Raw genomic sequence first — 26955 nt, forward strand, 5'->3', positions numbered from 1 at the left:
TATTTCCCACGCGAACACATCTCGCGGACACAAGCTCACAACAAGCGGCGTGCAAAACGAGGGCTCACGAAATGCAACACGAAACCGTGGTCGATAACACTAAAACGTCGTTCCTCGAAGGAGTCGCGGCAGGAAAGACTGTTTAGTACTGTTTAGTACAGCACCCTAGCGGCGCCCCGATGGTTGTGCCATCTATCGTTCTGCCGTGAAAGCTTCCAACGATGGTTTTTAACAGCGCCGCTTGGCGGCACGCAGTTCGAATTATGGGTGGCGGCCCCAATTTTTGAGTGAATTAACGAGCTGTTACGCGCATAGACTTCTATGCACTGCGGACCGGACCACGATGACTATTTCGAATTATCCAAAATTTCGAATTAACGAGTTGTGAATTAACGAGCTTTCACTGTAGTACTTCTGGCACTAAAAAGAGGCTGAATCACAGTAGGCATTTCCAAAACCATTTATTTTCCCAGTACACGATGCCATTACATACTGCACTGAGGCTTTATTTGAAACCACACTTCAAAATTTTAAGAAAGCACCTAAAGTGAGTGATGAACAATTTTTGCTGGCTTGGTAATAAAAAGGTATTACACATAAAGATACTGCTGGCTTTCTAATAAGAAATTTGAGATAAAATTTAAAAAAATGAGAGTGTAACAGAACGGTGCCAGTAGTACAACCAATGACTGAAACTATAGTAGTAACTGCACTACACTGCAGCAAGAGCACTAAGAACAGTAAAGAAAAAAAAAGATATTCTGCACTTCCGGTGACAGCTGCCATTTACAGCCCAGCATACTCCAATCTAAATGTTATCGTGCAGAAACACAAGCTGTTCTACATGACGGGTGAGCAGGTTCTCTCTCTGACAGTGCACAATGTTTCCTGCAGCTTTAAACAGCCTTTCGCTGGTTGTCTGTGTTGCTGGGATTGAAAGATATTTGCGTGCAAGTGGTGCTATGGATGGGTACAGATGGCTGCCGTTGGTTCTCCACCATGCCAAAGGGTCTTCAGACTGCGGAAGAAGGGGGCTTTTCAAGTACTCGGCGAATTCATTCTTCACTGTATGGTGTGGTCGGCGGCTCTTATCGGAACTAAATTTGTCAAAGGCGCACCACACAGAGTCGTCCGAAGTGGAAAGTCTTGGAGATGCGCAGACTCCGCTTGGAACCTCAGCATGCTGATGCACTAGCACCGTCTCTTCTGCTGCCTTCACAAGGAGATCAAGCGCCCATTTCTTTTCAGCTTCGGTACTGTAGCATGCATCTTTGTACCTAGGGTCAGCCAACATGGCTAATGCTGGAAGCTGAGACATCTTGATGTCAGGAAATCTAGACTTGATGCTCTTTAGTAGGCTGGATGCAATTGATGCTGCATCATAATCATTCAGATGCTGTGCAAGAACGATCCTTGTGCATTCAAGCAGCGGGATAACTTGTGAGAGAGTTGTGTAGCTATCCCCAGAGAGTTCAGTTGTGGCCTGATCAAGCGGCTGCAGGACCTTTACTGATGCTGCTAGTAGCTTCCACTCTTGTGCGGTGAGATTTTCAACCACGTCACATTCTGAAAGTTCCACAGTAATAGGGGCACGAAGTCTTAGAAGTCTGGCCATCATGGCATGCTCGCTGTTCCAACGTGTCGATACGTCCTGCACTACTTCAAGACAATCCAAAAGCATGCTTTTCTGAATTTCATTAAGGTGTGCTCGAGCCTTGGCACTTCGCTTATATAGACCTACTGTTGACCTTGCTTTTGCACAAAGCTGCGCAAGCCCCGCCACATCTTTTTGGCATCATTGATGCATAACTGAAGCGTGTGGCTGAAACACAGCACGCCCTGCCACGACGATCGCTCAACCGCCGAAACAAAATTTCTCCCGTTGTCAGTGACCACAAAGGTCGGCACCGTTCCTTCAGATGGAAGTTCCCACTCCTCTATTACAGTTCCAATGAACTCCACCAAGTTCTCGGCAGTGTGAGCACCCGCCAATTCGGTACAGGCCAGTGCATGTACATGTTGCACAAACGCCTTATCCATCACATGGCAAGTGAAACTTACATAGCTGTCGTTCGCTCGCGATGTCCAACCATCCATTGTGATAGAGAAGGACTCCACTCCGCTTGCGAAGACCTCTGCAAGCTTCGTTCGCACCTCTTCTTTTTTCGATGCATAAAGGTCGGGAATGATGACCCTCGAGAAAGTCGTTCGTGACGGCACTGCGTAATCGGGCACGGCGAGTTTCATGATATCACGAAAGCCAGGCTCCTCAACGATGGAGTACGGGTGCATACCGCGTGCAATGAATCGGCCGACCATCTTTGTCATCTGTTGCGCTTTCGGTGCTGTCGCCTTCATTTTTGGCGTGAAACATTCGGCAACTGACGGTTGCTGAACACTCGGCTGGCTCGCCTTTTTCAAGGTGGCAGCGTGTTTGCGTTCCTGAGAGTCGTCCTGGTAGGCCTTAAAGAAATCGGGGTGTCTTTTCAAGTGCGTCTGTAATGTCGTCGTCGTCCTTGTTGGCGTCTTCAAAATGGCCTTGCATTTCAAGCAGCGAGCCTCATTGCCGGGGGCAACTTTCATGAAGTAGTTCCATATTGGATTACCTTTCGTAGGCGCACTGGCCATAGTGCCAACGATCGAACCAGTGGTCGAACGGGTAGAATGTCCAACAGTGAACTAGACAATCACTTGCCACATACGTTGCTTGCGTTTCTATAGTTTAGGATCATCGCTTCTTGGGCTTGGGTTGCGTCTTCTTTTCAGTTGCGTCGATGAGACTGCTGCGTCCAAAGAAGTTAAAATGGCACATAGGTTGACCAGACCTCCTAGCAGCACTGGCAGCACCGCACCATCGCGTCTCCAAGGCTCCCACACCACCGATACGTTGGCCGTACTATCGGGGACAGAAGTGCTCAGGACGCGCCGCGCGTGGCTCAAATGCATCGCCATCACCTAGCGGCTGGAGGTTGGCACGTCTATTTCGCTATCCGAGGGGTATGGAAATGTCGGCTCTGCTGTGCGTCTCCTGGGTGCGGAAAACTGGCGCTCTTCCCGGGCTATGCCGTCACTCTGACAAGGCGTGTCGCACGATGCATTTTTTTTTTCGCATTTTACTAGCAGCTCGCGGCTGCTGTTTGCCGGAGCGTTGCTTCCCTTATTAAGCCGAAGCATTGTAAGATCGTTCCGGTTACATTCCCAGACTACTACCCCCTCGAGCAAGAATGGAAATGGCAGTACGAAACTCTAGCGCCGCAAGCAAAACGTTTTTCGCACCGATCGCGCGTTCTGACAAAATTATCCCCGATAGTACCTCTGAGCAGCACTTAGCATCGCGCTTCCAAGATTGCTCTGAGCCTTCAGCGCACCGGAGTGCCTGAGTTGCGGCGACGAAGTGCGGCACACCACCGAAGACGGCTCAATGCCCTGATCACGACGGCGTTCCATTCCCATCAACGCGCAAGCAGTCAAAATCGCAAGAAAAGACGTCTGTCACAGATGGATGCGATCATTTCGTTCTACTAAAGTTCGGCAGTCACGTTTTAAGTCCGCAGCCTCCCCTATGCCGAGCGTTCACGGCAGTATAACGCTCCACGGGTGCGCAATAAGCTTGGCGTTATCACACGCTAAAGGCGCCCTTCCCATTGACGTAAGTATACACTTCGGCGACATCGAGTCTCCGGGCTGCCGCTGAATTTGGGCGACCGCGAGAACGGTCGCCCATGTTCGGTACGCATGATTCGTCACCTGACTGAATGAAGCGATAGCGTGGTAGGGCTGCGTGTTTATCTTTGCATCTGTCCTGTCGGATAATCTTTTCCGCAACTCTTGAAAAAGAAAAAAAGGAGGGGGGCCAACGAATTTTCGGGCGAACGACCTGTATACGCTTTCGCGTAAAAAGCCATCTATGCGGCATTACTCGAAACCGAAACCACACAAAGCAAGCGGGCGAGCGTCCCAGAAACACAATTCGCGCGAGACGAATACTTCGAAATTTCGAATACCGAGAATTCGGTTCGAAGCGAATATCGAATGCTGTGCTATTCAATCGAATATTCGAAATTATCGAATATTCGCACACCCCTACTATATACACATTGCAGCACAACTTTGCTTCTGTCAGGGTGCAGCCTCTTATCATGGCACAAGAAATCAGTCTCCCATTGCCGCTTCGCTCGGACTCCTCAGAGCTGCTCCCTCCTTCTCCAGGTCCTCCTCTTTCGCCGTCTTTCCGGCGTCACTGTAGCAGTAGTTAGCCGCAAGCTCCCGTCGAATTCCTTGAAAACCATTTGCTGGCGTGGCTGGGAGTGGTTGAGGGAGGATCGGCTGTCCTCTCGGGAGCGACGCCTTTCTGCAGCCGACATCGCTGACCGTCTATGCTGCGCCAACATGCAGACCTCCTCCCAAGTTCAGACAGTTCAAATAAAGGTGTCAGCTGCGGCCGCTGCATTTTCACGTGCACCCACCCACACACACACAGAAACGCAAACGAATACACATACACCCATACGTTGCCATCTTTCCAACCGTTTGTTTGTTCTGCCCATGATCAGGGCGCTTCAAACGCGCACTTAACACCATGTGACATTGTCACATGCAGTGGTGAGCTTGATGGCAGTTTGCAGATGCACTTGATTGTATGCTGACATATCTAGACAGCTCTGCATATCGCATTGTAGTCAGAATCAGTGTGGCATGTGTACAGAAATGAAAGGGCACTGAACAAGGGTAGAGGTGAGGAAGCCTCAGTTTGCAGGTCTAGCCAACGTTTCGACAAGTGGACTTGTCTTCCTTTGAGCAGAGCGATTAGAAGAAGAAAGCTGTAGATGAGGAGGGTGTGGTGAAAAGAAAGCAGGTCAAGGAGTCCAAAAATTAAAAAAAAAGTTTCTTCAGTATGTATTCTCAGCCTGGAACCAATGATCCTATGGCCCGAAAAAGAAATAAAGGCGGCAGGAAAAACTACACTGCAGGGTGGTTGACTAGTCAGCACCTAAAGCAGGTTCGGTTGAAGAACACTCCTCTGTTGAAAAGGAACAAGCATTACAAAGGGTCCTGATACATCTGCAAGGGAACAATTCTCAAAAGCTTTCCGCAAAAAAAAGGGGGGGGGGGGGGGGAGAAAGACAAAGAAACTGAAAAGTAACAGAACCAAACCTGCCACGCCCAAAAAAAAACATTCAAGGGCCAGCTAAAGTAGAAAGTCATAAGAATGAAACATGTTCGGGGAAACACGTCCAGCTTATGCTATTGCGGAGGGGGGATAGAGTGTACATGTGCTTTGAATGAACTGTACATTTAACGCTATATAGGATTGTTTTCCCGACTAGTTATGGTTAGGGGCTGGACTTTTCGATTTAAACTGGAAAACACCGATAAAGGTACGCCGAAAGCATTCTGAAAGGTTCGGTTTAAACCGAAAAATGTCAGTGCCTTTTCATGCACACCACGAACTCTCAATGACGGGAGAACATTACAACAGTGTTCAATCGAGGGGAGTGATGTGGGACAGTGGGATCGTTGGTTTAATCACAGTGGTTGAGAGTTTTGAGGCATTGTTCATGGCCTCACGAATGGGGAAAGAATGGCAGTTGTGTTTCCCAACTCTTATAAACATTCATGATGGAAAATAGCGCGAAAGTACACGAAGGACGGAAGGAAGTAAGACACGGACAAGCGCTTGTCCGTGTCTTACTTCCTTCCTTCGTGTACTTTCGCGCTATTTTCCATCATGAATGTTAACCAACTCGCCCAACTTTCAGCATTTCTTATAAACATATCAAGCGTCCGAGAAGGGGTGCCTGCAGCAAGGCAGACTCTTCGAGGGACGGAGGACAGACCAGAGCATTTGCAGCGCAAGTGCTTCCAGGAAATCTCGAAGATCAAAGACCTCCAGTTTTTTTGCCGCGTGACACTTCTCAGACACAAGCTGAGAGAAGCGCATTTGTTTTTTAAGTGATTTGGTTTATACAAAAATTTGATCGTAATGAATAGACTCGTTTTCCTCGGCGCGGTATGCCTAATTCGGGCAAATCATGACACCCTGTAAGAGCTCAGTTACCTTTTCAAACAGTCTTTTTGATACATTTGGTACTTATCGATTTTCGTTATTTCAGTTACTCCTTTGTCTAACATGTAAATTTGGTTTATACAGTAAAAGCTCGTTAATCCGGATCTCAAGGGACCGGAAAAAATGTCCGAGTTAACCGAATTTCGGATTATCGAATGGACCATGAAAATAACAAGAAAAATATACGGCGCATAAACATACCGTTATTGCATGAAAAACTGCGTTATTTTTGTTTGCCTAGTCGCCGGAATTTGCGCGAGAACGATTTTCTTCAACCCCATCAGGTTGTGGTGCGCACGCTCACTGTCGCGACACTCTACACAAAATTCCTCTAGTACAGTGAGGGCCTCCGCGGCCTCCTGCACGGTGCGACGTCGCGACGGCGGGTCGCGATCGTCTTCATCGGAATGATTTTCGTCCCCGTCGAGCACTTCCGATAATATGTCATCGTCAGTCAGCAGGCCAGCAACGGCAGCATCATCGTCTATTGCTACATAGTCGGCAAGCTGGACACCACTTGGTAGGAGAAATTCAAAGCGCCTGTCATCCACCTCTTCATTGTCCATATTTTCAGTGGGCTCCGGGGTATCCTCTGCAGTCACCTCTGGAGGAACGTCACAATCATCAGGCCGGACAAACCTGCTGTGCCTGAAGGAGTTGGCTATGACCTCGGCCGGCGTGTTGTTCCAAACTTGCACTAAAATATGAATTGCACTGAGGAGGTTTAAGTCATATTCTCGCCCTGCCTCCTTGCACAACAGCATCCGTTCTAGCACATGCTTCCTGTACCTGCATTTTACGTGCTGAATTATACCCTGATCCAGCGGTTGCAGTGCAGCCGTCGTGTTCGGAGGAAGGAATACGAGCTCGATGCACTCCAGCCCTGTCACTCGGGTGTGCGCGCTGCAGTTGTCCACTACAAGTAAAATCTTGCGCTTGTTAGTGGAGGAGCGGCGGTCGAGCTGCTGCAGCCAAGCTTGAAAAATATCCGAGGTTATCCGGGCTTTTCTATTGGCTTGATACTCCACAGGCAAACGTTGAATGTTCTTAAAACACCTTGGGTTTTTTGCCTTCCCGATGACAAGTAGTGGCAGGCGCTCCGTGCCCGACATATTTGAAGCGAGAAGCACAGTGACCCTTTCCTTGCTCCTCTTCCCTCCAACGCACGGGTCACCTTTAAAGGTGATTGTTTTGTCTGGCAAGGCTTTGAAAAACAGTGCCGTTTCGTCGGCATTGAAGACATCGGCAGGTTCATAACGAGCCAGGTACTGGAGAAGCTTGGTTGTCTTCCAGTCAGCAATGCGGCGTTCATCCATCGCTGCCTTCTCCCAACACACGTTTCTAAAGACTAATCCGTGCCTTTCTTTGAAGCGGGCAAACCATCCTTCAGACGCACTGAAAGATTCTATGTTCATTTTCTGTGCGTACCTGTCAGCTTGCTGACAGATCAGCGGGCCACTCAAAGGAAGCTGTTCATCACGCATATCTGTAATCCACTGTAGCAGTGCTTCTTCCAGTTTCGGGTGCGCAGCCGTCCTTAGCCTTTTTCTCTTCCCGGTGAATTTGCCACTGTTTCTTGTCCCAGACGATAGACTGCTCCATCATTAGTAGCAACAGCAAAAAATCCTAACTATGTCAGCGCACGTTAAAGATCCCCAGGTGGTCGAAATTACTCCGTAGCCCTCCACTACGGCCCCCCCTTTCTCTCTATCCACTTTCACTCGCACCTTCATCCCTTCCCTTACGGCGCGGTTCAGGTGTCCACAGAGCAAGTGTGACAGATATTGCGCCTTTCCCTTCCCATGAACCAACCAACCAACCAACCTGACGACCTCCTTTACGGAAGCTTTGCCGTTGAGTGTATTTCCCGCCGGCTTTCTCCAAGCTTGAGGTACGGAGGGACAAAATGTATGCCAGTTGTTGTTAAGAGCTTTAGTTTTCCAACGATGTAGGAGGCCCCGTACTTCCCGCCCCCGGCACAGTGGCCTATGGGACATAGGCCTGGGTCTCCGCAACTAAATGGAAGGTTTCGTTGATGGTGCACGCTACAACCGCACAGTGCTTGCAATCGCCACGACATCCCTAGCAGGTACTGCACCATGCCTCCTGTAACCTCCGCAGCACTGTCGAAAGGTGCACCACAAAGAAAAGTGTTCGTCATGGTATTAAACTGTAAAGCGAAACCGCGAGGAAATTATTATGCTGCTGTAATCAAACAGCTAGAACAAAAAAAGTAACGACGATCGATCTCTTCTCAGGTTCTCTCTGCACTTTCAATGTTTGGGCATGAAGTGTGAACGCAATAGGTAAATGAAAAGCTACATTTATAAAATTTTTCATTCATTTAATGATTTCTTAATTATCATCAGTCACATATCCGACTGATGCCCTGAGACAATGAATTTCGTTACAAGAAAAAAAAACCATCTCCGTCTACTCACGCGAAATTCAAAGTTGTGCATGCGGGTGTTCAGTCGCGAGCGGTGCGCACTTCGCGATGATGTCGACACCGTTCACGTTCAAGAGATGACCATTCTCGAACAGGCGGTGTCCTTTTTCCAGTATTGATTTTCGGAAGTAGCTCTGAAGACATTCGATGGCCTTAAAACCGCAGAAAATGAGAGCCGAGATGCTTCCCGACGTACAACGCGAACGCAACCCGACCGCGCCGGCCGCCTCAGATTACTCAGCGCCACTGAACGCTGCACTCCACTAGCGCCGCCAGGCCACTGCAGGTTGCCTATGTTCTGTCGCTACTGTGGCTCTCATTTAATTGAATCGGCTTCAGTTCTTCAAGAAGCTGTTTCCGGATTTTGAGTTTTTTTTTATTTTTATTTTTTATTTTTATTTATTTATTTATTTTTTTTTTTTTGCGTGCAACGCGGCAGCGAGAAGGCACTCAACGGAGTCGGTGTTGTGATCTAGTGATTGGTGGTTGTGGTGTGCCTCGACAGAGGGAAAACCTGCTCTGTCGATTTGCTTGGAGCACTTAGCATGCTCGCCGATGCGTGGAAGTCTGTAGCATCCACAACGCTGTGCAATTGCTTCCGCCATATGGGATTTGTGCTGAATGACGAGTCGGCTGCCTTGAACGAGGAGAGCGTCGTCGAGCAGCTGTCAGGCAGGGAGCAGCTCATTCACGACCTTTGCACAGCTAATGTCGAAATTCCATTATTCCATCGGCCGTCTCATTTTCAGAGTTCACAGACGTGGACCACGATTTAGAACTGTGGGCTGGGTGTCACAGATGTAGAAATTATTTGCCAAGTGCTTGTGGAGTCTGAGCGATGACGATGATGACTCACCTGCAGTAGTGCAGCTGACACAAGTTGAGCTGATGCAAGTGAAATTCAGGCGGACCTGTTAGCACGGAAGCGGTGCGTGGTGCAGAAAAGCATTCATGACTTTTTCCGGCCCCCACGTGAATCAGTTCAGTTCAGTTCAGTCGTTCAGTCGTGTCCGACTCTTCGTGACCCTATTGACCATGTCACGCCATGCTTTCCGGTCTCTCACTATCTTCCTAACGTCACATAACTTCATCTGCAGTGCCTCGAGGACGCCATCTAACCATCGCGTTCGCTGCCTACCCCTTCTCCGGCTACCCTCAACCTTTCCCAACATCAAATCTTTCTCCAGCGACTCCTCTCTTCTCATCAGATGACCAAAGTAGCTGAGCTTTAACTTTAGAATTTGACCCTCCAATGAGCAGTCAGGGTTTATGGTCGACAATATTGACTTATTTGATCTTCTGGCAGTCCAAGGAACTCTCAAGAGTCTTCGCCAGCACCACAATTCAAACGCGTCAATTCTTCGGCCGTCAGCCTTTTTCACAGTCCAACTCTCGCATCCATACATCACAACTGGAAAGACCATAGCACGAGTTATACGGATCTTGGTTGGCAGACTAATGTCTCTGCTCTTTACTAGGCGGTCAATGCTAACCGTTGCTCTCTTTCCCACAAGCAGGCGTCTCCTAATTTCATGGCTGCAGTCTCCTTCCGAGGTAATCTTGGAGCCCAAGAAGAGAAAGTCTGTCACAGCTTCCACTTCTTGTACATTGATGCTCCAGGACTTGATAGGGCAAGACGCCATGATCTTTGTCTTTTTAATGTTCAGTTTAAGCCCAAACTTCTCACTCTCTTCTTGTACGCGCATCAGAAGTCTCTTGAGTTCCGCTTCACTTTCTGTCATTAAAGTGGTATCATCCGCATATCTAAGGTTGTTGATACGTTTTCCAGCAATCTTCACTCCATCTGAAGACTCGTCCAGACCGGCCTTCCTCATGATGCACTCTGCATATAGGGTAAATAGGCAGGGCGACAGTATGCAGCCTTGCCTCACTCCTTTCTCAATCGGAAACCAATCAGTAAGACCATGCCCAGTTCTGACTGTGGCCTCTTGCCCTTCATACAGGTTCCTGAGGAGACAGATGAGGTGAATTGGAACTCCCATCTCTTGGAGAGCTTGCCACAATCTGCTGTGATCTACGCAGTCAAACGCTTTCGCATAATCAATAAAGCAGAAGTAGATGGGTTGAGGGTCGCCGGAGAAGGGGTAGGCAGCGAACGCGATGGTTAGATGGCATTCTCGAGGCATTGCAGATGAAGCTATGTGATGTTAAGAAGATAGTGAGAGACCGGAAAGCGTGGCGTGACATGGTCCATAGGGTCACGAAGAGTCAGACACGACTGAACGCCTGAACTGAACTGAGATGGGTTTCTGGAACTCTCTTGCTTTTTCCATGATCCAGCGAAGGTTGGCAACTTGGTCTCTAGTTCCTTTGCCCTTGCGAAACCCAGCTTGCACGTCCGGAAGCTCCCGATCCACATACTGCTGCAGCCTACCTTGGAGGATTTTCAACATCACCTTGCTAGCATGCGAAATAAGCGCGATCGTGCGGTAGTTGGAACAATCTTTGGCACTGCCTTTCTTTGGAATGGGGATGTAAACTGACCTCCTCCAATCCTGTGGCCACTGCAGGCTTGTCCAAATCTTCTGACATAATGTATGCAGAATGTTAACAGCGTCATGGTTGAGGTTTTGAAGCAACTCAGCTGGAATGCCATCAATTCCGCAAGCTTTGTTCTTAGCAAGGCTGGCTAAGGCCCATTCAACTTCACTCTTCAGGATGCCCGGCTCGAGATCAGTGATCATAACCGTCTTATGTTGGGTTTGCACATTCGGGTCCTTCTTGTACAGTTCTTCTGTGTATTCCTGCCACCTCTTCTTTATCTCTGCGGCTTCAGTGAGGTCCTTGCCTCGTTTGTCCTTTATCACGCCCAGCTTAGCACAGAAGCTTCCTTTGATATCTTTGATTGTCTTATACAGAGCTCTTGTGTTCCTTAATTGGCTGTTATCCTCAACTGCTTGGCACTGTATGTTCAGGAAGGTATTCTTATCTCTCCTTGCTATTTTCTGAAAATCCGCATTGAGAACCTTGTATCTTTCTCTTTCCCCCATAACTTTTGCCATCCTCCTTTCCTCAGCTATTTGCAAAGCCTCTTCAGATAACCAGTTTGCTTTCTTGCATTTCTTTTGCTTTGGAACTACCTTAGTAGCAACTTCTTGTATTATATCACGAACATCAGTCCACATCTCTTCGGGCTCTTTGTCTTCTAGATCTAATTCTTGAAATCGATTCCTCACTTCCACAGCATATTCTAATGGAGCTTGATCCAGATTATACCTGAAAGGCCTTCTAGTTTTCTGCGTTTTCCTCAATCGAAGCTTAATCTTGGCAACAAGAAGCTGATGATCGGTGCCACAATTGGCCCCAGGCCTTGTTTTTACTGCTTGTATAGCGCTTCTCCATCTCTGCCGGCAAATAATATAATCGATCTGATTCCTGTACAGACCGTCCGGTGAAGTCCATGTGTACAGGCGCCTCTTGTGCTGTTGAAAATGAGTATTCGCTATGGTCAGGTTGTTTTCTTGACAAAACTCTGCTAGCCTCTGCCCAGCTTCATTTGGCTCACCAAGACCGAACTTGCCTGTAATTCCGGATATTTCTTCGCTCCCTACCTTAGCATTCCAGTCTCCTATGAGAAAAACGACGTCTGATGATGGGGTGCGGTCTAAAAGGCATTGTAGGTCCGCATAAAATCTCTCAACGTCAGCTTCTTCAGCAGTAGTGGTCGGTGCATAGACTTGGATAACTGTTATGTTGAAAGGGTGACCTTGGATGTGAAGTGAAATCATTCGGTCGTTTTTGGGGTTGTACCCTAGCACTGCTTTGCCCATTCTTCTGTTTACTATGAGAGCGACCCCATTCCTTCTCTTGGATTCGTGCCCACAATAAAAGACATAATGGTCGCCGGAGTTAAATTCTCCCATTCCGGTCCACTTGAGCTCGCTGATACCCAAGATATCAATGTTCAATCTGTCCATTTCTCGCTTGACGACATCCAGTTTACCTTGAGTCATAGATCTTACATTCCATGTTGCTATGTGAGATATCTCCTTGCAACATCGGACTTTCCGGTCGCTTCCCGACACATCCACAACTGAGCGTCCTTTTGGCTTTAGCCCAGCCGCTTCATTCGTCCTGGAGCTACTAGGAATCGCCCTTTGTTCATCCCCAGTAATGTGGGACGCCTTCCGACCTGGGGGGCTCATCTTCCGGCGCCCTATCTTTAATTGTATTGTGACTGGCCATAGGGTTTTCTTGGCAGGAAATACTGGAGTGGGTTGCCATTACCTTCTCCAGTGAATCACCTTTTGTCAGAACTCTCTGCCGTGACCTGTCTATCTTGGGTGGCCCTACACAGCAGAGCTCACGACTTCATCGAGTTTCGCAAGCCCCTCCGCCACGATAAGGCAGTGATCCATGAAGGGGTCCACGTGAATAGCAGGCAACAAATTTAGGTTTTTTTTTTTTTTTTTCACATTTGTTTTTTCGGACATTTTCGTGATCCGTTGAGAGTTCGAAAAATCAGTCGTCGATACTCCAATGCCCTTCCAAACAAAGCAATATTCTGCAGAAATACCACTCCGTGCTAACATGCAAGGAATGCCTGAAAAAAATATTCCAGGAGGCACTGAGGGTAAAATACAAATGTACGTATTTAGTTACAAAAGAAGGCTGGTGTTCAGTGTTAGCCTTTAGTCGTTTTGTGAGCACATCGTTGCAGGTTTTAATGCTTGCTTTTTTTGAGAGCCATATCAAGTGAGCTACCAGAATAGTTCCTCTGAATTAGCATTGCTTTCATTGAGTATGGTTCGTCTAGGTAGTCATTATCATCTCTACATATTCTTCTAAGCTGTATCATCTGTCTTACAAATATTCCTTGCTTACAATGTCTAGGATAATAACTCGTAAAATCTAGGTATTGTTGCTTATCCATTGGCTTTCTGTACAAGAAAGGTTTAAGTTTGCCATTTTTCACTAACACTGTGGTGTCAAGAAAGTCGACTTTGAATTTCGACAACTGACAATGGAATTTAATGCTACTGTGAAGATTATTAAAATGCGAGACGAACGACTGGAGTGATTCTGATCCATGCTCCCATATCATGAAAATATCGTCAATATAGCGGAGGTATATAAGTGGATTTCCCGGAATTAAATTTAGTATATTTGATTGTAGAACTGCCATGAATATATTCCCGTAAGTCTGCGCGAACGGAGTACCCATGCTAGTTCCAAATATCTGCAGATGATAGGACGAATCGAACTCGATATAATTTAAAGTTAGGGCTAGTTTAAGGAGTGATAGGTAAACTTGAGAGGCATGCGGGTGAGGGTTGTTGATTAATCAACATTATAAGCAATACATACTAAGATACATTACTGAAGAAACAATTTAATTTTAATTAATTAATAATTTTTATTTTATTATTATTTGTTTTTCACTCTTTGACCTACTTCCTTCAGACCCAACCTCCCCCTCCCTAGCTTTTCTTTTTCGGAAGCAAAAGCGTATTTAAACCCCTGCCAGTGATGATCGCTTTGCCCATACGAAGACAAGTCCACTTACTGAAACGTTGGCTCGACGTGCAAACTGAGGCTTCCCCCCTCTACCCTTGTTCAGTGCTCTTTCATACCGTGTAGCCATCTTCTTCCCCACATTCTACATGTGTACGGAAAAAGTGACCACGGAAGCATGTCACTGAAGATGGAGTATCAAGTGGCTGCACTGAGCTGAGCGTGTGCTATGAACAGCAAAGATGATCAAGGAGGAGAAGCTGATAGCAAGAAACTCGGGCTTTTATTTTGTCTTGTTATCAACACGTAATTTGAGCCCCGCCGGGGTGGTGCAGTGGTTAGGGCGGTCCACCATTGTGCCCAATGATGCGGGATTAAATCCCGGCCGCAGAGGCTGCTTTTCAATGAAGGCGAAAAGCAAGGCCCCTGGGTGCTGTGCGATGTCGGTGCACGTTAAAGAACACGAGGTGGTTGAATTTTCCGAAGCCCACCACTACTGCATCTATCATAGCTGAGTCGCTTTGGAAGGTTAAACACCATAAACCAAACCAAACCAAGACGTAGTATAGTATTGAAATGTAGCCTAAATATTCTGCTACTTTCAGAAAGAGCCGAATGATAGAGTGTAGCAAAAAGCCAGCTTTTTGATGGCCTTGTCATAGGAGGAGAGCCGTGCTCACGCTAAGAAGACAGTTGAGCAGGGGGCCGGGGGGGGGCATTCGCCCAGTTCCCCCTGAAGCAAGGAGTGTTCGCATGCAGCAACTATGCCAAAGGCAATATTTTTTACCATAAAAAAAAAAAGGACGAAGTATATGGAGGATGTATCATTTTAAGGGAGAATATATAACAGGGCAACTGGGGTTGCCCCGTGTGACTGCGTCAATGGAGGTCTGGGAACAAGCTAGTCTTGAACAGAGGAGGGTGTGAAAGGTTAACAGGAGACTGGGCACTGCAAACAGCAGAGCAGCCAGTGCAAGAAAAAACAAAAAAAAACAAAACAAAAAAAAACGGCAGGCTCTACCATGTCGGACACTTAATATCTTACCCATCATTGCCACATGCAAGTTGACTGTTGATATATTAGCACATTCACACAAATTTAACAAGAACTTTGTTTGTAATGTGGGTCTTAGCACATTCACACAAATTTAACAAGAACTTTGTTTGTAAAGCGAGTCTTGCAATGCAAAAGCAGTATCACAAAATAGTTTTTGTAAAAACTCCATGTTCAGCATGTTCTTTGTTTAAAATGTCAGAGCTTGAGTCCACTTTGAAGTAGATCTAAAAGAAGTCAAAGTTTTATGCTTCCATGTGAGCAATGAGAATTGAGAATGGGCAGGCAAAGCTGAAGTTTGCGTGTAGTGCACTGCACAGCTTGTTCCCCGATAGTGGCTGTTTTGGTGTTATTTGGAAGCTTGCTTGCTGCACCACATTTTGACTGCCGCTTGGGCACCGCAAATGACCGTGTGCGATCGGCTGTTTCACATCTTTTCCAAAGCATGCTTTCAGGCAACCAATTGGCTCACCTTTGCTGCAAAGTAAAGAAGTTTTTAGACCCTGTGGCAATATGAGAAAAAGTTCCGGTGTCGTATGAAAGTTCTGTTAAAGTTCACACGAGCTTATTTCAGTAAATAGGTGTCTTGTGTTCAGTAACTGCTGGGCTGCATACTAAAAGCTCAATTTTTTCTATGTTCCAATAGTCTTAAGTCAGAGCAGAAATGAAACATCTTTGCCTTACAGAAGTTTGATAATGTTTGCATGAATGGATTTCAGTGAACTTAGTGTGGTTGTTTGCAGCGGTACCTCGGGTGATTCCCCAACTTTCGTTTTCTCTTTAAACATGATGATAGATTACCACCTAGAACAAATGTGGGCTAAATACTACTGCAGTTCTCTTCTTTTTCTTACTTTGCTGTTGATTTACAATCAACAAAATGGCTGTATGGGTATTTTCTTGGCTTTAGGGTGTACAGTGGACTTTTGGAAATGTCTGCACATATTCTTAAAAAAGTTCTTTTTTTTTTTTTTTTTTTAAATGGGAAATTACTAGGCATGCGTGAATGGTTGCCTCCCATATAGTGTGGACAGTGCAGAGCACTGTCCGGTGGTTTTGAGGGAGCACAGTGTGGTAATGAGGAGTATCTGTACCCTTGCAGGGAGGGCAGCAGCAGCAGCCTGAGCAGCAGCGAGAGCGATGCGGGCATCCTGACCAACGACGAAGGCCGCGAAGGTGCCGCCACTCTTTCTCTTCCCATTGCAGTGATTGGACCACCTCGTGCAGTGTGGCCCAAGTTGTCTTCCTCGAGCTGCTGCACAGTTTGCAGATGATTTCTATCCGCTGTCTCCTTTTATCTGCAGAGGAAGGCTAACACCACTGCAGCAACAGGCAAACAGAGACAGGCGTGGGTTTTGTTTCAAGTCAATACGGATAGTTTCTGCAAGGCAGCTGGCTCTCACATGTCTACATGTGGTTTGTTCCACAAGAAAGCATTCGTAGACAAAGCCATTTGGATGCCCCTGTCACAATACTGTATCAGTCGAGTGGAATGGCATTAGCATCAAGTGATATTGTTCAGCTGCTAAAGCCGCGTTCAGACTAGGTGCGCAAAAAACGTAATGTGTCTGTTCAGATTGCTGTCGCATTGAGCGTAAGATGTGTAACGTCCGCAGCCAGTGTGGACGTAAATGTTGAACCCGCGACTTTTACGACTAGCACAGATACGTCTGTTACGTGCGACCAATGAGCGCAGCTGTTTCGGTTTTCCCTTTTTCCGGTCACGGGGTTTCCGGTCCGTCCATTTTTTGCGCGCAAACCAGCTACAGTCGAACCCGGGTATATTGAACTCGAAGGGGATCGCGAAATAGTTCGATATATCGATAATTCGATATACAGAAATCGGCTTGGGACGGCACTTACGTTGCGAAAAAACGATACTGTATTTGTCGTGTAATCAACTTACTCGCATAATGAACCCACCCTCCACTTTTGTGCTCGAGAATATGGAAAAGAAAAAGCGTTAAGGTCAGCTCGCTCACATGCAAGCGATTAAGCGATCTCAACGATGAGCGGCAGCGACAGAGCAAAAAAATTACCAACTTGGAACTGCGTCCCTCTGCGGTACGAGCCACTGCAGCAGCTCAAAACAAGGTTTCTGTGCCACCGGTCGCGGCAGAAATCGCCAGCATTATCGCTTGCATGTCACACTCCGTTTTGGTCGTCTCATCCACTGCTCATTTCTTGGCAGCGTGCCAAGATGCTGCGCAGTGATAACGTCGGGGCGTGTTTATCTTTTGATAGCTCCTGGTGCGGCGGGGAGCGAACTTGGCAGACTGTCCGTGATGGCTTGATTGCACAAGCCTGGTTCGATTTATCACGCCGCGCTTGGGGCTGCCGTAGTCTGCCACAAAATCATTGGAAAGTGTGATAAAGTAGCTGCAAATGCTGTTTGAAGTGAAAAATGCTAAAAGCCGGTGTCATGATCGCAGCTGACCGCGTGCTTTCTTTGATCCATACATGCAAGGATAAACAACTCCCGCAAAAAAAATAAAGCCACTTCGTAACGCCATATCTTAAGCTAAGCCGTGTGTACAGCACAGCGATAACAAACGGCTCCCGAAAAAGAAAAAGACAAAAAAAAAAAAAGACCAAGGGATAGATCTGCCGCTTCTTAACTTCCACAGGCGCCATAGCCACGTCAGCCACCGAGCCGCTGCGCGCAGAGGGTTCGCAACACACGCTGGAGAAAGCGTCCGACGTTCTGTCTGAAAACGGGCTGAACTGGCTTGGCGCATGCGTAGCGCGTGCGTGGCGCATGCGTAGCGCGTGCGTAGCGCGTGCTACTGCGAACGAAGGCCGGGAAAGAGAAAGGAGAGAGATAGCTCAGCAAAAGAATAAGCACACCCTTGCGCTTCGCTCTATCGCATTTTTCCCCTCTCGTTCCCACCGTTCTCTCTAGTTCATTCACGTACATGGCTTTCAAACGTCACGCACGTGCTGGGGCGCGAGAAACAGCAACCGCAGATGCGCGCGCCTTTGGGGAATGGGCGCGGCGCTGCCCTAGTCAAACTGTCCCCTCTCATTCCTTCCGCGCGTGGCTTGAAAACGTCACGCGGCAAACAGCCGAAAGTGATGCGATGTCTTTGGGGAAGGCACATTTTCCAGTGCGTGGTGCGGAGTTCGATATATCGAACGACCGGTGAAATGGAGTTCGATATATGACGCGGCTTTCCTGTACTTTTACATGGGATTTTCAAGGGGATATTCCGTGAGTTCGATATAACCAAAATTCGATATATCCGGGTTCCATATATCCGAGTTCGACTGTAGTAGGCGACATCATCCAACGCTCCTACTCTGCTGTAGTGTCTCGGCTCACCAATGTTATTGGTGTTGTGTCGGTGATTGTGTCTGTCCGCAGCTTGATCAAGCTCCTACTCTGCTGTAGTGTCTCGGCTCACCAATGTTATTGGTGTTGTGTCGGTGATTGTGTCTGTCCGCAGCTTGATCAAGTGCAGTGCGGAATCTTCTTCGCTGTGGTATTATCAGCCTCTCATAAAAGAAGTTCGGCAGAGGCCGGTTCTCTGCTACCAGTAGCTGAAATCGCACAGAGAGAGGTGCAAAACAATCAGTTCAGTTCAGTCGTTCAGCCGTGTCCGACTGTTCATGACCCTATGGACCATGTCACGCCACGCTTTCCGGTCTGTCACTATCTTCCTAACATCACATAACTTCATCTGCAGTGCCTCGAGGATGCCATCTAACCATCGCGTTCGCTGCCTACCCCTTCTCCGGCGACCCTCAACCTTTCCCAACATCAAATCTTTCTCCAGCGACTCCTCTCTTCTCATCAGATGACCAAAGTAGCTGAGCTTTAACAAATTACCAGTGCACTGAGTCAAAGCAGTAAGTGGTTTTTCAATCCGTTTTTTCATGTGTGAACAAACTCTCAACAAGCAAATGTTTCCTCTAGTTTAAAAAAGTGAGGTTATGGAGGCGGGGGATGCCTGCTTCATCCCAGTGCATTCTCGCAGCCCATCGGCCCTGTTGACAAGTGAACAATTGGCCTGCAGCAAAAGGCCGATGCGGGGTGACGTTGTGGTCAGGCCGCAGAACGGAGCTGGCACGGACTTGTCGAAGTTTGAAAGAAGCTCACCATAAAAGAGAAAAAGAAAACGGCGTTTTCTGAGGGGGGACGAGGTTCCGCGGACGTATCCGAGTCTTCCGCGCGCCCCGGCTCATTGTTTAGAGTCAGCGGTACGACCTTTCAGTCACCGCCCCGACCCGTCTCCAAGATCGCTCAGGGGCACTGGTAAAATCACTAGCAGGGATGCAGGCGTACCGCGCGCCAGAACTACGTATATACTGCGTCCATGTTTTGGTGTGAGAGAGTGCGATCACGAGACACCGTGCAGGAGTGCGCGGTGCGTCGACAATGAGAGCGGGCGCATGAAGAAATGTGCGAAGGAGTGAGCGGTGTCAGCACGGTGAGCGGACATTTGGAAACTGTGTGCGAACATGGGTGTGCGAAACGAAGAAGTGTATTTGTAATCTAGTGGTTAATTGTTAATATAACCATTGTTCTTTTTCGTATTTTATTTGTTTGTCCAGTCTCTTTTCTCGCATCTCATTTTGAGCTTGAGGAACGCGGAGGTGTGATCTCTCTCATTGATGAAATTATATCCTTCGTGGATGCAGGTAACATTGCTGGTTCATTATTAATTGACCTCTCCAGAGCATTTAATTTCCGCAAACTATCAGCCGCTTGCTAACCGGCGCCATGTTGAGAGCGGTGATTGGCCGGTCGTAAAGAACGCATCTTACCAAACGGCCCAGTGTGAACATGCGCAGTCGCAAACTACGTAAACGGGAGTTCCAGCCGCTATGAGCACTGTGATAAATACGATACTTACGACGGATGTGCACGTAGTCTGAACGCGGCTTTAAGCAGCACATGTATTGTCATTAGGTTTGAATGACATTCGCCATCCAGTGTGTTCGGGAAACTCATTCCCATTCGATCTCAGAATCGAATGTATACTCTTGACTGCACGTGAGTAGCAAAGTGAGTATTTTTTTTTTTTTTTTTTTTTTCAGTTTTGCTAAATTATGTTAATTCTGGGGAGAAACTCGCATCACAGGCTGTTGTGAAAAGTCATTACTCTTGGTCACAGCAGCGGCGCTGCCATGCCTTAGTGTCAATCATTTTGGATTCTGGGTTTCTTGCTGTCCTGTAACTGAGCACTTAATATTTTGAATGTCAACTGCATGCCCATCGTGTCTCCGTGCATCTCCACGCTCTGTATCCACACTAGTCCTTGCTCCTTCGTATCAGCCATTTCGTTTGTTCACATTTATTGGATCTGTTGATGCCTTTGTACTTGGCTTGGATTTTGATGGCTAAAGCGCTACAGTATGGCCAGAAATTCTGTTTGACGCCTATAATATCGCACAGAAAACATTGTCAGCTTTAAAATGCTACGAAATGCTTTATACGCCTGTTATGTACACTGATGTCCCTTAACTGTGGTAATTTTTTCCTCAATGACCTTAACTGCCATTATTTGCGAATCACATTATATATGTTACCGTGCAGCACCAACAGAAAAGAAATGACATTCGATGCATCGAGTGCATTCGATTCGAATTACATTAAATTGTTCAGTGCCACAAGAGTATCATTCTGTGACCTTTGCAACAAGAGTGTTGTTGGCATAGGAGCAGTTAGTAAGATTTCTTTCCAAATGTGTCCTCATAAAGGCACTTCTGTGTCTATGCTTAGTTCCATTCACCATTCAGCCTTTCGATCTTTCCAAACTCGGGGATAAGCTCGCTGTGATTATATCAATTTTTTTTTTTTTCCCAAGGAGCACACAGCCATCAGCATTAGGCTTAGCACCAACCAAAATATCTTGAGGGGAACATGGGTCATTGTGACCAAAACTCGGTTGAGGAATCACATTTTTGATCTCCATTTTTATGGTTATATGTTCCTACAGTGATCTGCAATTTTGATCAAAATGTGCTAGCGAATTTATAATTTACAGCATTTTAAAATTCCACCTTCCAAAGTCACTCGACCCTGTTAATTGAGGTTAAATTGTGCTAAACTATGATTACCTTCAACTCGAGAAATATGCACTCTGTCGGCATAACTTTGCTCTCATTGAAAAGGTAGGGGTTCAGGCTGTTGCCGTATTTCTGTTGACGACCGTGAGCAAGCCCTCAAATTGAAAAACTAAAGGACATAATTGCTGCATGCTGTTATCTGGAGAGCATGACGAAGTGCCGATACTCTGAGATAGCCGATGGAAGTATACAGTGGTTCTCAGCATGACAGCGAGGAGTGAGCATAGCCTCCTCAAGGCAATTCCTGCCACTTGAACAGGAGGTGGGGCTGCTGTGCTGTTGACAATGATGCTTAGTTTGCATACCAACCTTCGTACTCAGTAGCTCCATTGTTCGGAAAGCATGCAAATGTCCGCAAGACCTGGGCTTGTGCTTCTCAGCATATAAAGAGGGTTTGTGTTGCTGTTTCCCACTGGAACAGTGTTGCATGCAAGAGCCAGCTGTGGCTTGTGCAAAGAGAACTTGGCAAACCACCTGATTGTGTGGCCTATCCTTTCCTCAGGGGATGATGAGCAGAGTGACTTCTTCCACGAGGGTGGTCCGAGCTGTTGGTGGGAGGAGGATCCCTTTGGGGAGCTGGACGCCCGCTTCCAGGCCATCCTGGCTGGCAGCCTGCGCCACCTGTCACCGGCTGCCCGCCGGGCCTTCCACAGTGCCAAGGTCAGCACATTGATGCCCTCAAGTTCATTTGTTGATGCAACAGTCTCCATAAAAGAAAAAAAATCCCAAGCAGTCATCTGGCACTGATTGGGTGTGCGCAGTCATGACGACACACTGCCCTAGGCCATGCTAGCAAGTTCATGTGGCCTTAAGCAGGAGTAGTAAGGTTGAAAGTTGGGCGAGTTGAATCAGGTTCATTTAGAAGGTACTGCGAAAAACGAGGACTAAGAGTATAGAAGGACACAACACGAGCGCTTTTTCACAACTAAACTTTTTAATGAAAAACATGGAATAAATACCCATCTCACGTAACAAAACACGACAAAACAAACGTGATAGCATCAAGGACAGAAAAAGTGTAGGGTATGATACAGCTGGTGGGGGTGCTTACTAACTAAGATAAGATGTAGAAACAAAAGCAAAAAATCCTCATAGTCATGAAAGCGAACAGGAATTACCAAAAAAGATGAAGGAAGCGACGGGAGAGATTAGTTCCATGTGTGGTCTAGATCTGCCAGTTCTTTTCGTATTAAAGCAATCGACGGTGCGCTTATGCATGTACTCCCTTGTCTTGATATGTAAAAAGCCTCCGTGATTTCATGCTGAAGTCGTTCCTCATTAGCTGACAATTCCTGCCATTCAAAACTTGTAAAATGTGGCCTTGTGGTTTCCCTATTTAAGTCCGCCCTTCTAAAGTCTTTCGAACACAAGGTTAACGACAGTTTTAGAACTCAAAGAGCGTCTTCGCATGGCCAGTTACAAGTCGTCCCTGATGGTGGGAGCCGCGTAATTATTATTCAACAAGTCAATGCACCCAAGAAGAGCGGACACATCATGGGAACCTTTAAGGGGAGACACGGATCTTTCGGACCAAAAAATCGCGAAAAAACCACTTTTTAGAAAATGTGATTTGCGAAATTACTAGCTCTTTATCTGCATATCTGCTAGGTTTTAATCTCTAGGGTCGGTATTTTAATCACAATGCCAATTTATATAATCGATGTCGCCCAAATTTGGGCCGAAAACGACCCCCGAAACAACCATTTTTCGCGAGGTGCAGCTCCCATTTTGTGCGCGGCACCGTAGCCATCTTGGTCTCATTCAAAAGAGCCGCCTTTCGTCTTCAAATTGCCGCCTCTTCTGTGTACATTTGCCTATTGGTCGCATAAAAAATAGCAAAAAAGAAAACGTGGCATTTGCAATTCCATTGGCTTTCGGGGTGCACGTAACGATAAGGCGTCACCGCATTGGTGGAGCTGGCTGACGGCGTCTGCTCGGCGCGCCCGAGCCCTGGGGAGACTGTGGAGACGTGACGCCGGCCGCGCTTGGTTCCGAACCGTGAGTTGCGTTCACGGCAGGAATTCGTGAAAAAAGTGAAAACGATAGTTGTTTAATCATCTCAAGTGATGCCCTGCCCCGGCTGTGCGCGCTCAGGCCGACGAAAGTCGTGCGCCGAACGATCGTGTGTACGAGCCTGAAGTAGGCCTAGCGCGTTCTCCAGCACGGGAGACTGCTATTGCCAGTGGTCGCTACCGCCGCGACGGTGTTATCGCAGGCCGCAGATGAGCAAGAAGGTAAGCTCAAAACAGAAAAAGCTTGAACTCGCGCCAACTCCAGTAACGAAGTGGTAGACGGATTGTTTTCGTGACAATGATGGCGGACAGTCCGCTTGGCGAGGCGGAGTTCACGATCGTCAGATCTAAACAGTTTGCCGAGATTGGCGAAGCGTAAAACATACGGCGGCGATATTGGCATTTAATAAAGTGAACGGGGATAAGAAATCGCCGTCAAACTTATTCTTCAATGCGTAAACTGCGGGACACGTCGTCTTCGTAGAGCTCGCCGCGCGTTTGCACCGATCGGACCTCGTTCATAGTCCTTAGTGAATGCACTTGCTTCCCGTGCAATGCAGAGTACTGGGAAGCAGCAGACAGCTCCAAATTATATTCTTTTCCGCAATAAATGCTCCTCACCGTGGTCTTGATGCGAGGACGTAGCAAAACGATGTACGTAAAAAAAAAATAATAATAATAAAAAATAAGAAAATAAAAGTCGCCTGCAGGTGACTCACCTAGTCGGAAAAGTGACAACTGAATGTACTGCAACTGCAAATTAAAATGAAAGAGGCGACGCTTGGACGTTGGAAAGCAAAGAGACTACATTCCTGGAGGTTTCTAGCCATTTTAAATTGTAAATGTGTGCATTGCACCAGTGCATGTCTGTTAAATAATCCCGTTTCATTTTTGCTCTTTTCTCAAAACGTGCATCGTTGACCATGCGACCTTAATATCTCGGTACCTATTGCAGATAGAGTAGTAATTTCTTTTTCAGCATGAAGCCAAATATGTGGAGCACACAATGTTGCAAGTAGATTTTTTAATTTCTTGTTCAGAATTTTAAGATGGCTTTTTTTTGTGACCATTATATGCTATATTTTGAACTTTGAGCTTTGTTATGCAATAAAACAAGAAAATTTGCTTAATCAAAAAACTGCTTGCAACATTGTGTTCCTCATTCGTTCTAGTGTCCAGCAATGTGTTATCTGAAGTTTTTCTTAGTAGTAATTTTGTAATTGTTCTTGTAAGAATTAGACTAATTGGTGTAATTATATCATGAAATAATTGGATCACAAAAGAAATAATTGCAGTTTTGGAATCTGCACAAAAAACTACACAAACCCACCAAGTAGCATCAATTTTGATTGGTAAATAAGGAAAATAGTCTTTCCCTACCGCGCCCATTGAGCATCGTTAGCCCGCTAACTATGATTTCGCGAGCCGATTTTGAACCTTTCCGCGCCGCTCACTGACATGCTATGCCATCTAGAGTATAGTCGGATAACTGAAGTTTCGATTTTGATGCTGTTTATATTTTTCACGCGAGGCGGCTATTTTTGAACGTGCTCCGAACATGCGACAGCGTCGGATTTGCACGCGAGAATCGCGCCATCCGCGCCAACGGCGCGCGCTTCGAAAAGTCGCAAATTTGACGACTGCGCGCGGTCTACGATCGATTTTATCAATTACCGAAGTAGTAGTGACTCTGAAGATGCTGCCAGTTAGCATCTGATTTCAGTTCCGACCCCGATGACGACGAAAAGTGGCCCGGAACACAGGCGGCCGCACTCCGGACGCACTAACGATGACTTCACGCGCGAATTTTGAAATTTTCTGCGTCTCTCACGGGCATGATGCGCTATCTAGCGTGTAGTCGGATAACTGAAGATTCGATTTCGATGCTGTTTATATTTTTCACGCGAGGCGGCTATTTTTGGACGCGCTCCGAACGGGCGTCGGAGTCGCACGCACGCGAGAGCGGCGCCACCCGCGCCGACGACGCGCGCTTCGAAACGTCGCAAATTTGACGACTCCGTGCGGTCTATGATCAATTTTATTGATATCCGAAGTAGTAGTGACTCTGAAGATGCTGCTAATTAGCATCAGATATCAGTTACGACCCCGTTGACGACGAAAATTGGCCCGGAACCCCGGCGGCCGCACTCCGGACGCACTAACGATGACGTCGCACGCGAATTTTGAATTTTCCGCATCGCTCACGGGCACGAAGCGCCATCTAGCTCGTAGGCGGATAAATGAAGCTTCGGTTTCATTGTTGTTTAGTTTGTTTACCGCGAGGCGGCTATTTTTGAACGCGCTCCGAACACGCGGCCGCGTCGGAGTCACGCGCGAGAATGGCAGCACGGGCATCGACGACGCGCGCTTCGAAACGTCGTAAATCTGACGACTCCGCGCTGACTGCGACGAATTTTATCGACGATACAAGTAGCAGTGACTCTGAAGATGCTACATTATCATCAGAATTCAGTTCTGACACCGACGACGATGGAAACCAGCCCGGAACATCGGCGGCCGCAGTCCGGTTAGTTCGGGCTCCTCCACCGCCGCAAGGCATTCAGCACCAACCAGAAAAAATGGACACATACCGAAATTGCAAGAAGTGCTATAATGAGACCAAAACGCAGCAGAAAACAAGAGTCTACTGCAAGACCTGCAATGTCCCTCTTTGTTTCACATCAAGGAACTGCTTTGCCGCCTGGCATGCCCAGCTATAGGACATACAGTTACTGTTCCTAGTTATTGTTCTTAGCAAGAAAGATACTAAATCTATAACCCTGGATTTTGCAGACACTGGCCAATGACATGGCAAACATTTTGCATATTCAAGAAAGTATTTAGCCTTTTTATTTTTTAGATAAAAGCATATCTTTACGCATTTTTGTTCATTTTTGCCAAAAGTTTTGTTTTTGGCCAAATATATTTTACCTTGCTGCGTATAATTTGTTGTTCAAACTTGAATACCTAAAAAGCACGTTTATATAGCTTTTTTTTCGTGTATTACACCAGGTTTCAGAGATGATATTTTTGCCAGAAAAAAAAAAACTACTGAAACCTATTGAATTTTGTGCCAAACTATAAGCTTCCAGTTATTATTATGCAGCAAGAATACTTTTTGGTACTAGAGTTTTATTTTTTCACAGGAAGTGGCCAATAGATTTCTCTGCATTTTGTATATCTCGAAAAAATTTTTAATATTTTTTCCTTTCATGTACATGTGCATTTATTCAAATTTTATTCAATTTTTTTGAAAAGTCGTGTTTTTGGAAAATAAAATTTTGTGTTACAATACATAATTTCATTTTCAAAGTTGTATGCCTACAAAGCCAATCTATTTAGCTTTCTTTTCATGTATTTCATAAAATTTTACACAGGACAGTTTCTACAGAAAAGAATATCTAGTGCAACCTATAGAAAACGTCCATTTTCCCCATGGTAGGGAAAGAGTTAAGACCAGTGTCCCCCCTTAAGAGAAAAGAAAAAAAAATTTGAGGTTGTACAATACCCAGAAATGTGGCGCAACAAACACAAACCAACTAGCCCCTCAAGCTGTTATTTTGAGGTTGAGCAGTCCGAAAAAACAAATGTGCACCAAAAAAGCTCAATTCATTGCTTATTATTCACTTTGAGGCCGGAAAAATGTCATGAATGCTTTTCTGCACCACGCTCCGCCTCCGTACTAACAGGTCCGCCTGAATTTCGCTGAGAGTCTTAGTGTCGCGGACGAAAGAGTTGCGGCCGCTTGCATGAGCTCAGCTTGCATCGGCTGCGCTGCTGCAGGTGAGTCATTGTCATCATCGCTCTTAGACTTCGCAAGCACTTG

The 26955-nt window shown here is 46.6% G+C and overlaps 1 protein-coding gene and 1 pseudogene across 3 annotated transcripts in view; one reads left to right on the plus strand and one right to left on the minus strand.

The window, feature by feature from the left end:
• The window catches only part of LOC146177853 (G patch domain-containing protein 2-like), a 123060-nt gene that overhangs the window by 22981 nt on the left and 73124 nt on the right, over positions 1–26955 (plus strand). For all 3 annotated transcript variants that reach the window (XM_084580614.1, XM_084580615.1, XM_084580616.1), the window contains exons 5-6: positions 16148–16221; positions 21620–21777. In XM_084580614.1, the coding sequence (XP_084436740.1) occupies positions 16148–16221; positions 21620–21777 (232 nt within the window). The remainder of the gene's footprint in view (positions 1–16147; positions 16222–21619; positions 21778–26955) is intronic.
• On the minus strand, positions 809–2628 carry LOC146177854 (zinc finger BED domain-containing protein 4-like; annotated as a pseudogene).

The sequence above is a fragment of the Amblyomma maculatum genome, chromosome 10 (genome assembly GCF_055883805.1).
Source record: "Amblyomma maculatum isolate TAMU_Amacu chromosome 10, ASM5588380v1, whole genome shotgun sequence".
In the NCBI taxonomy this organism is placed as follows: domain Eukaryota; kingdom Metazoa; phylum Arthropoda; class Arachnida; order Ixodida; family Ixodidae; genus Amblyomma; species Amblyomma maculatum.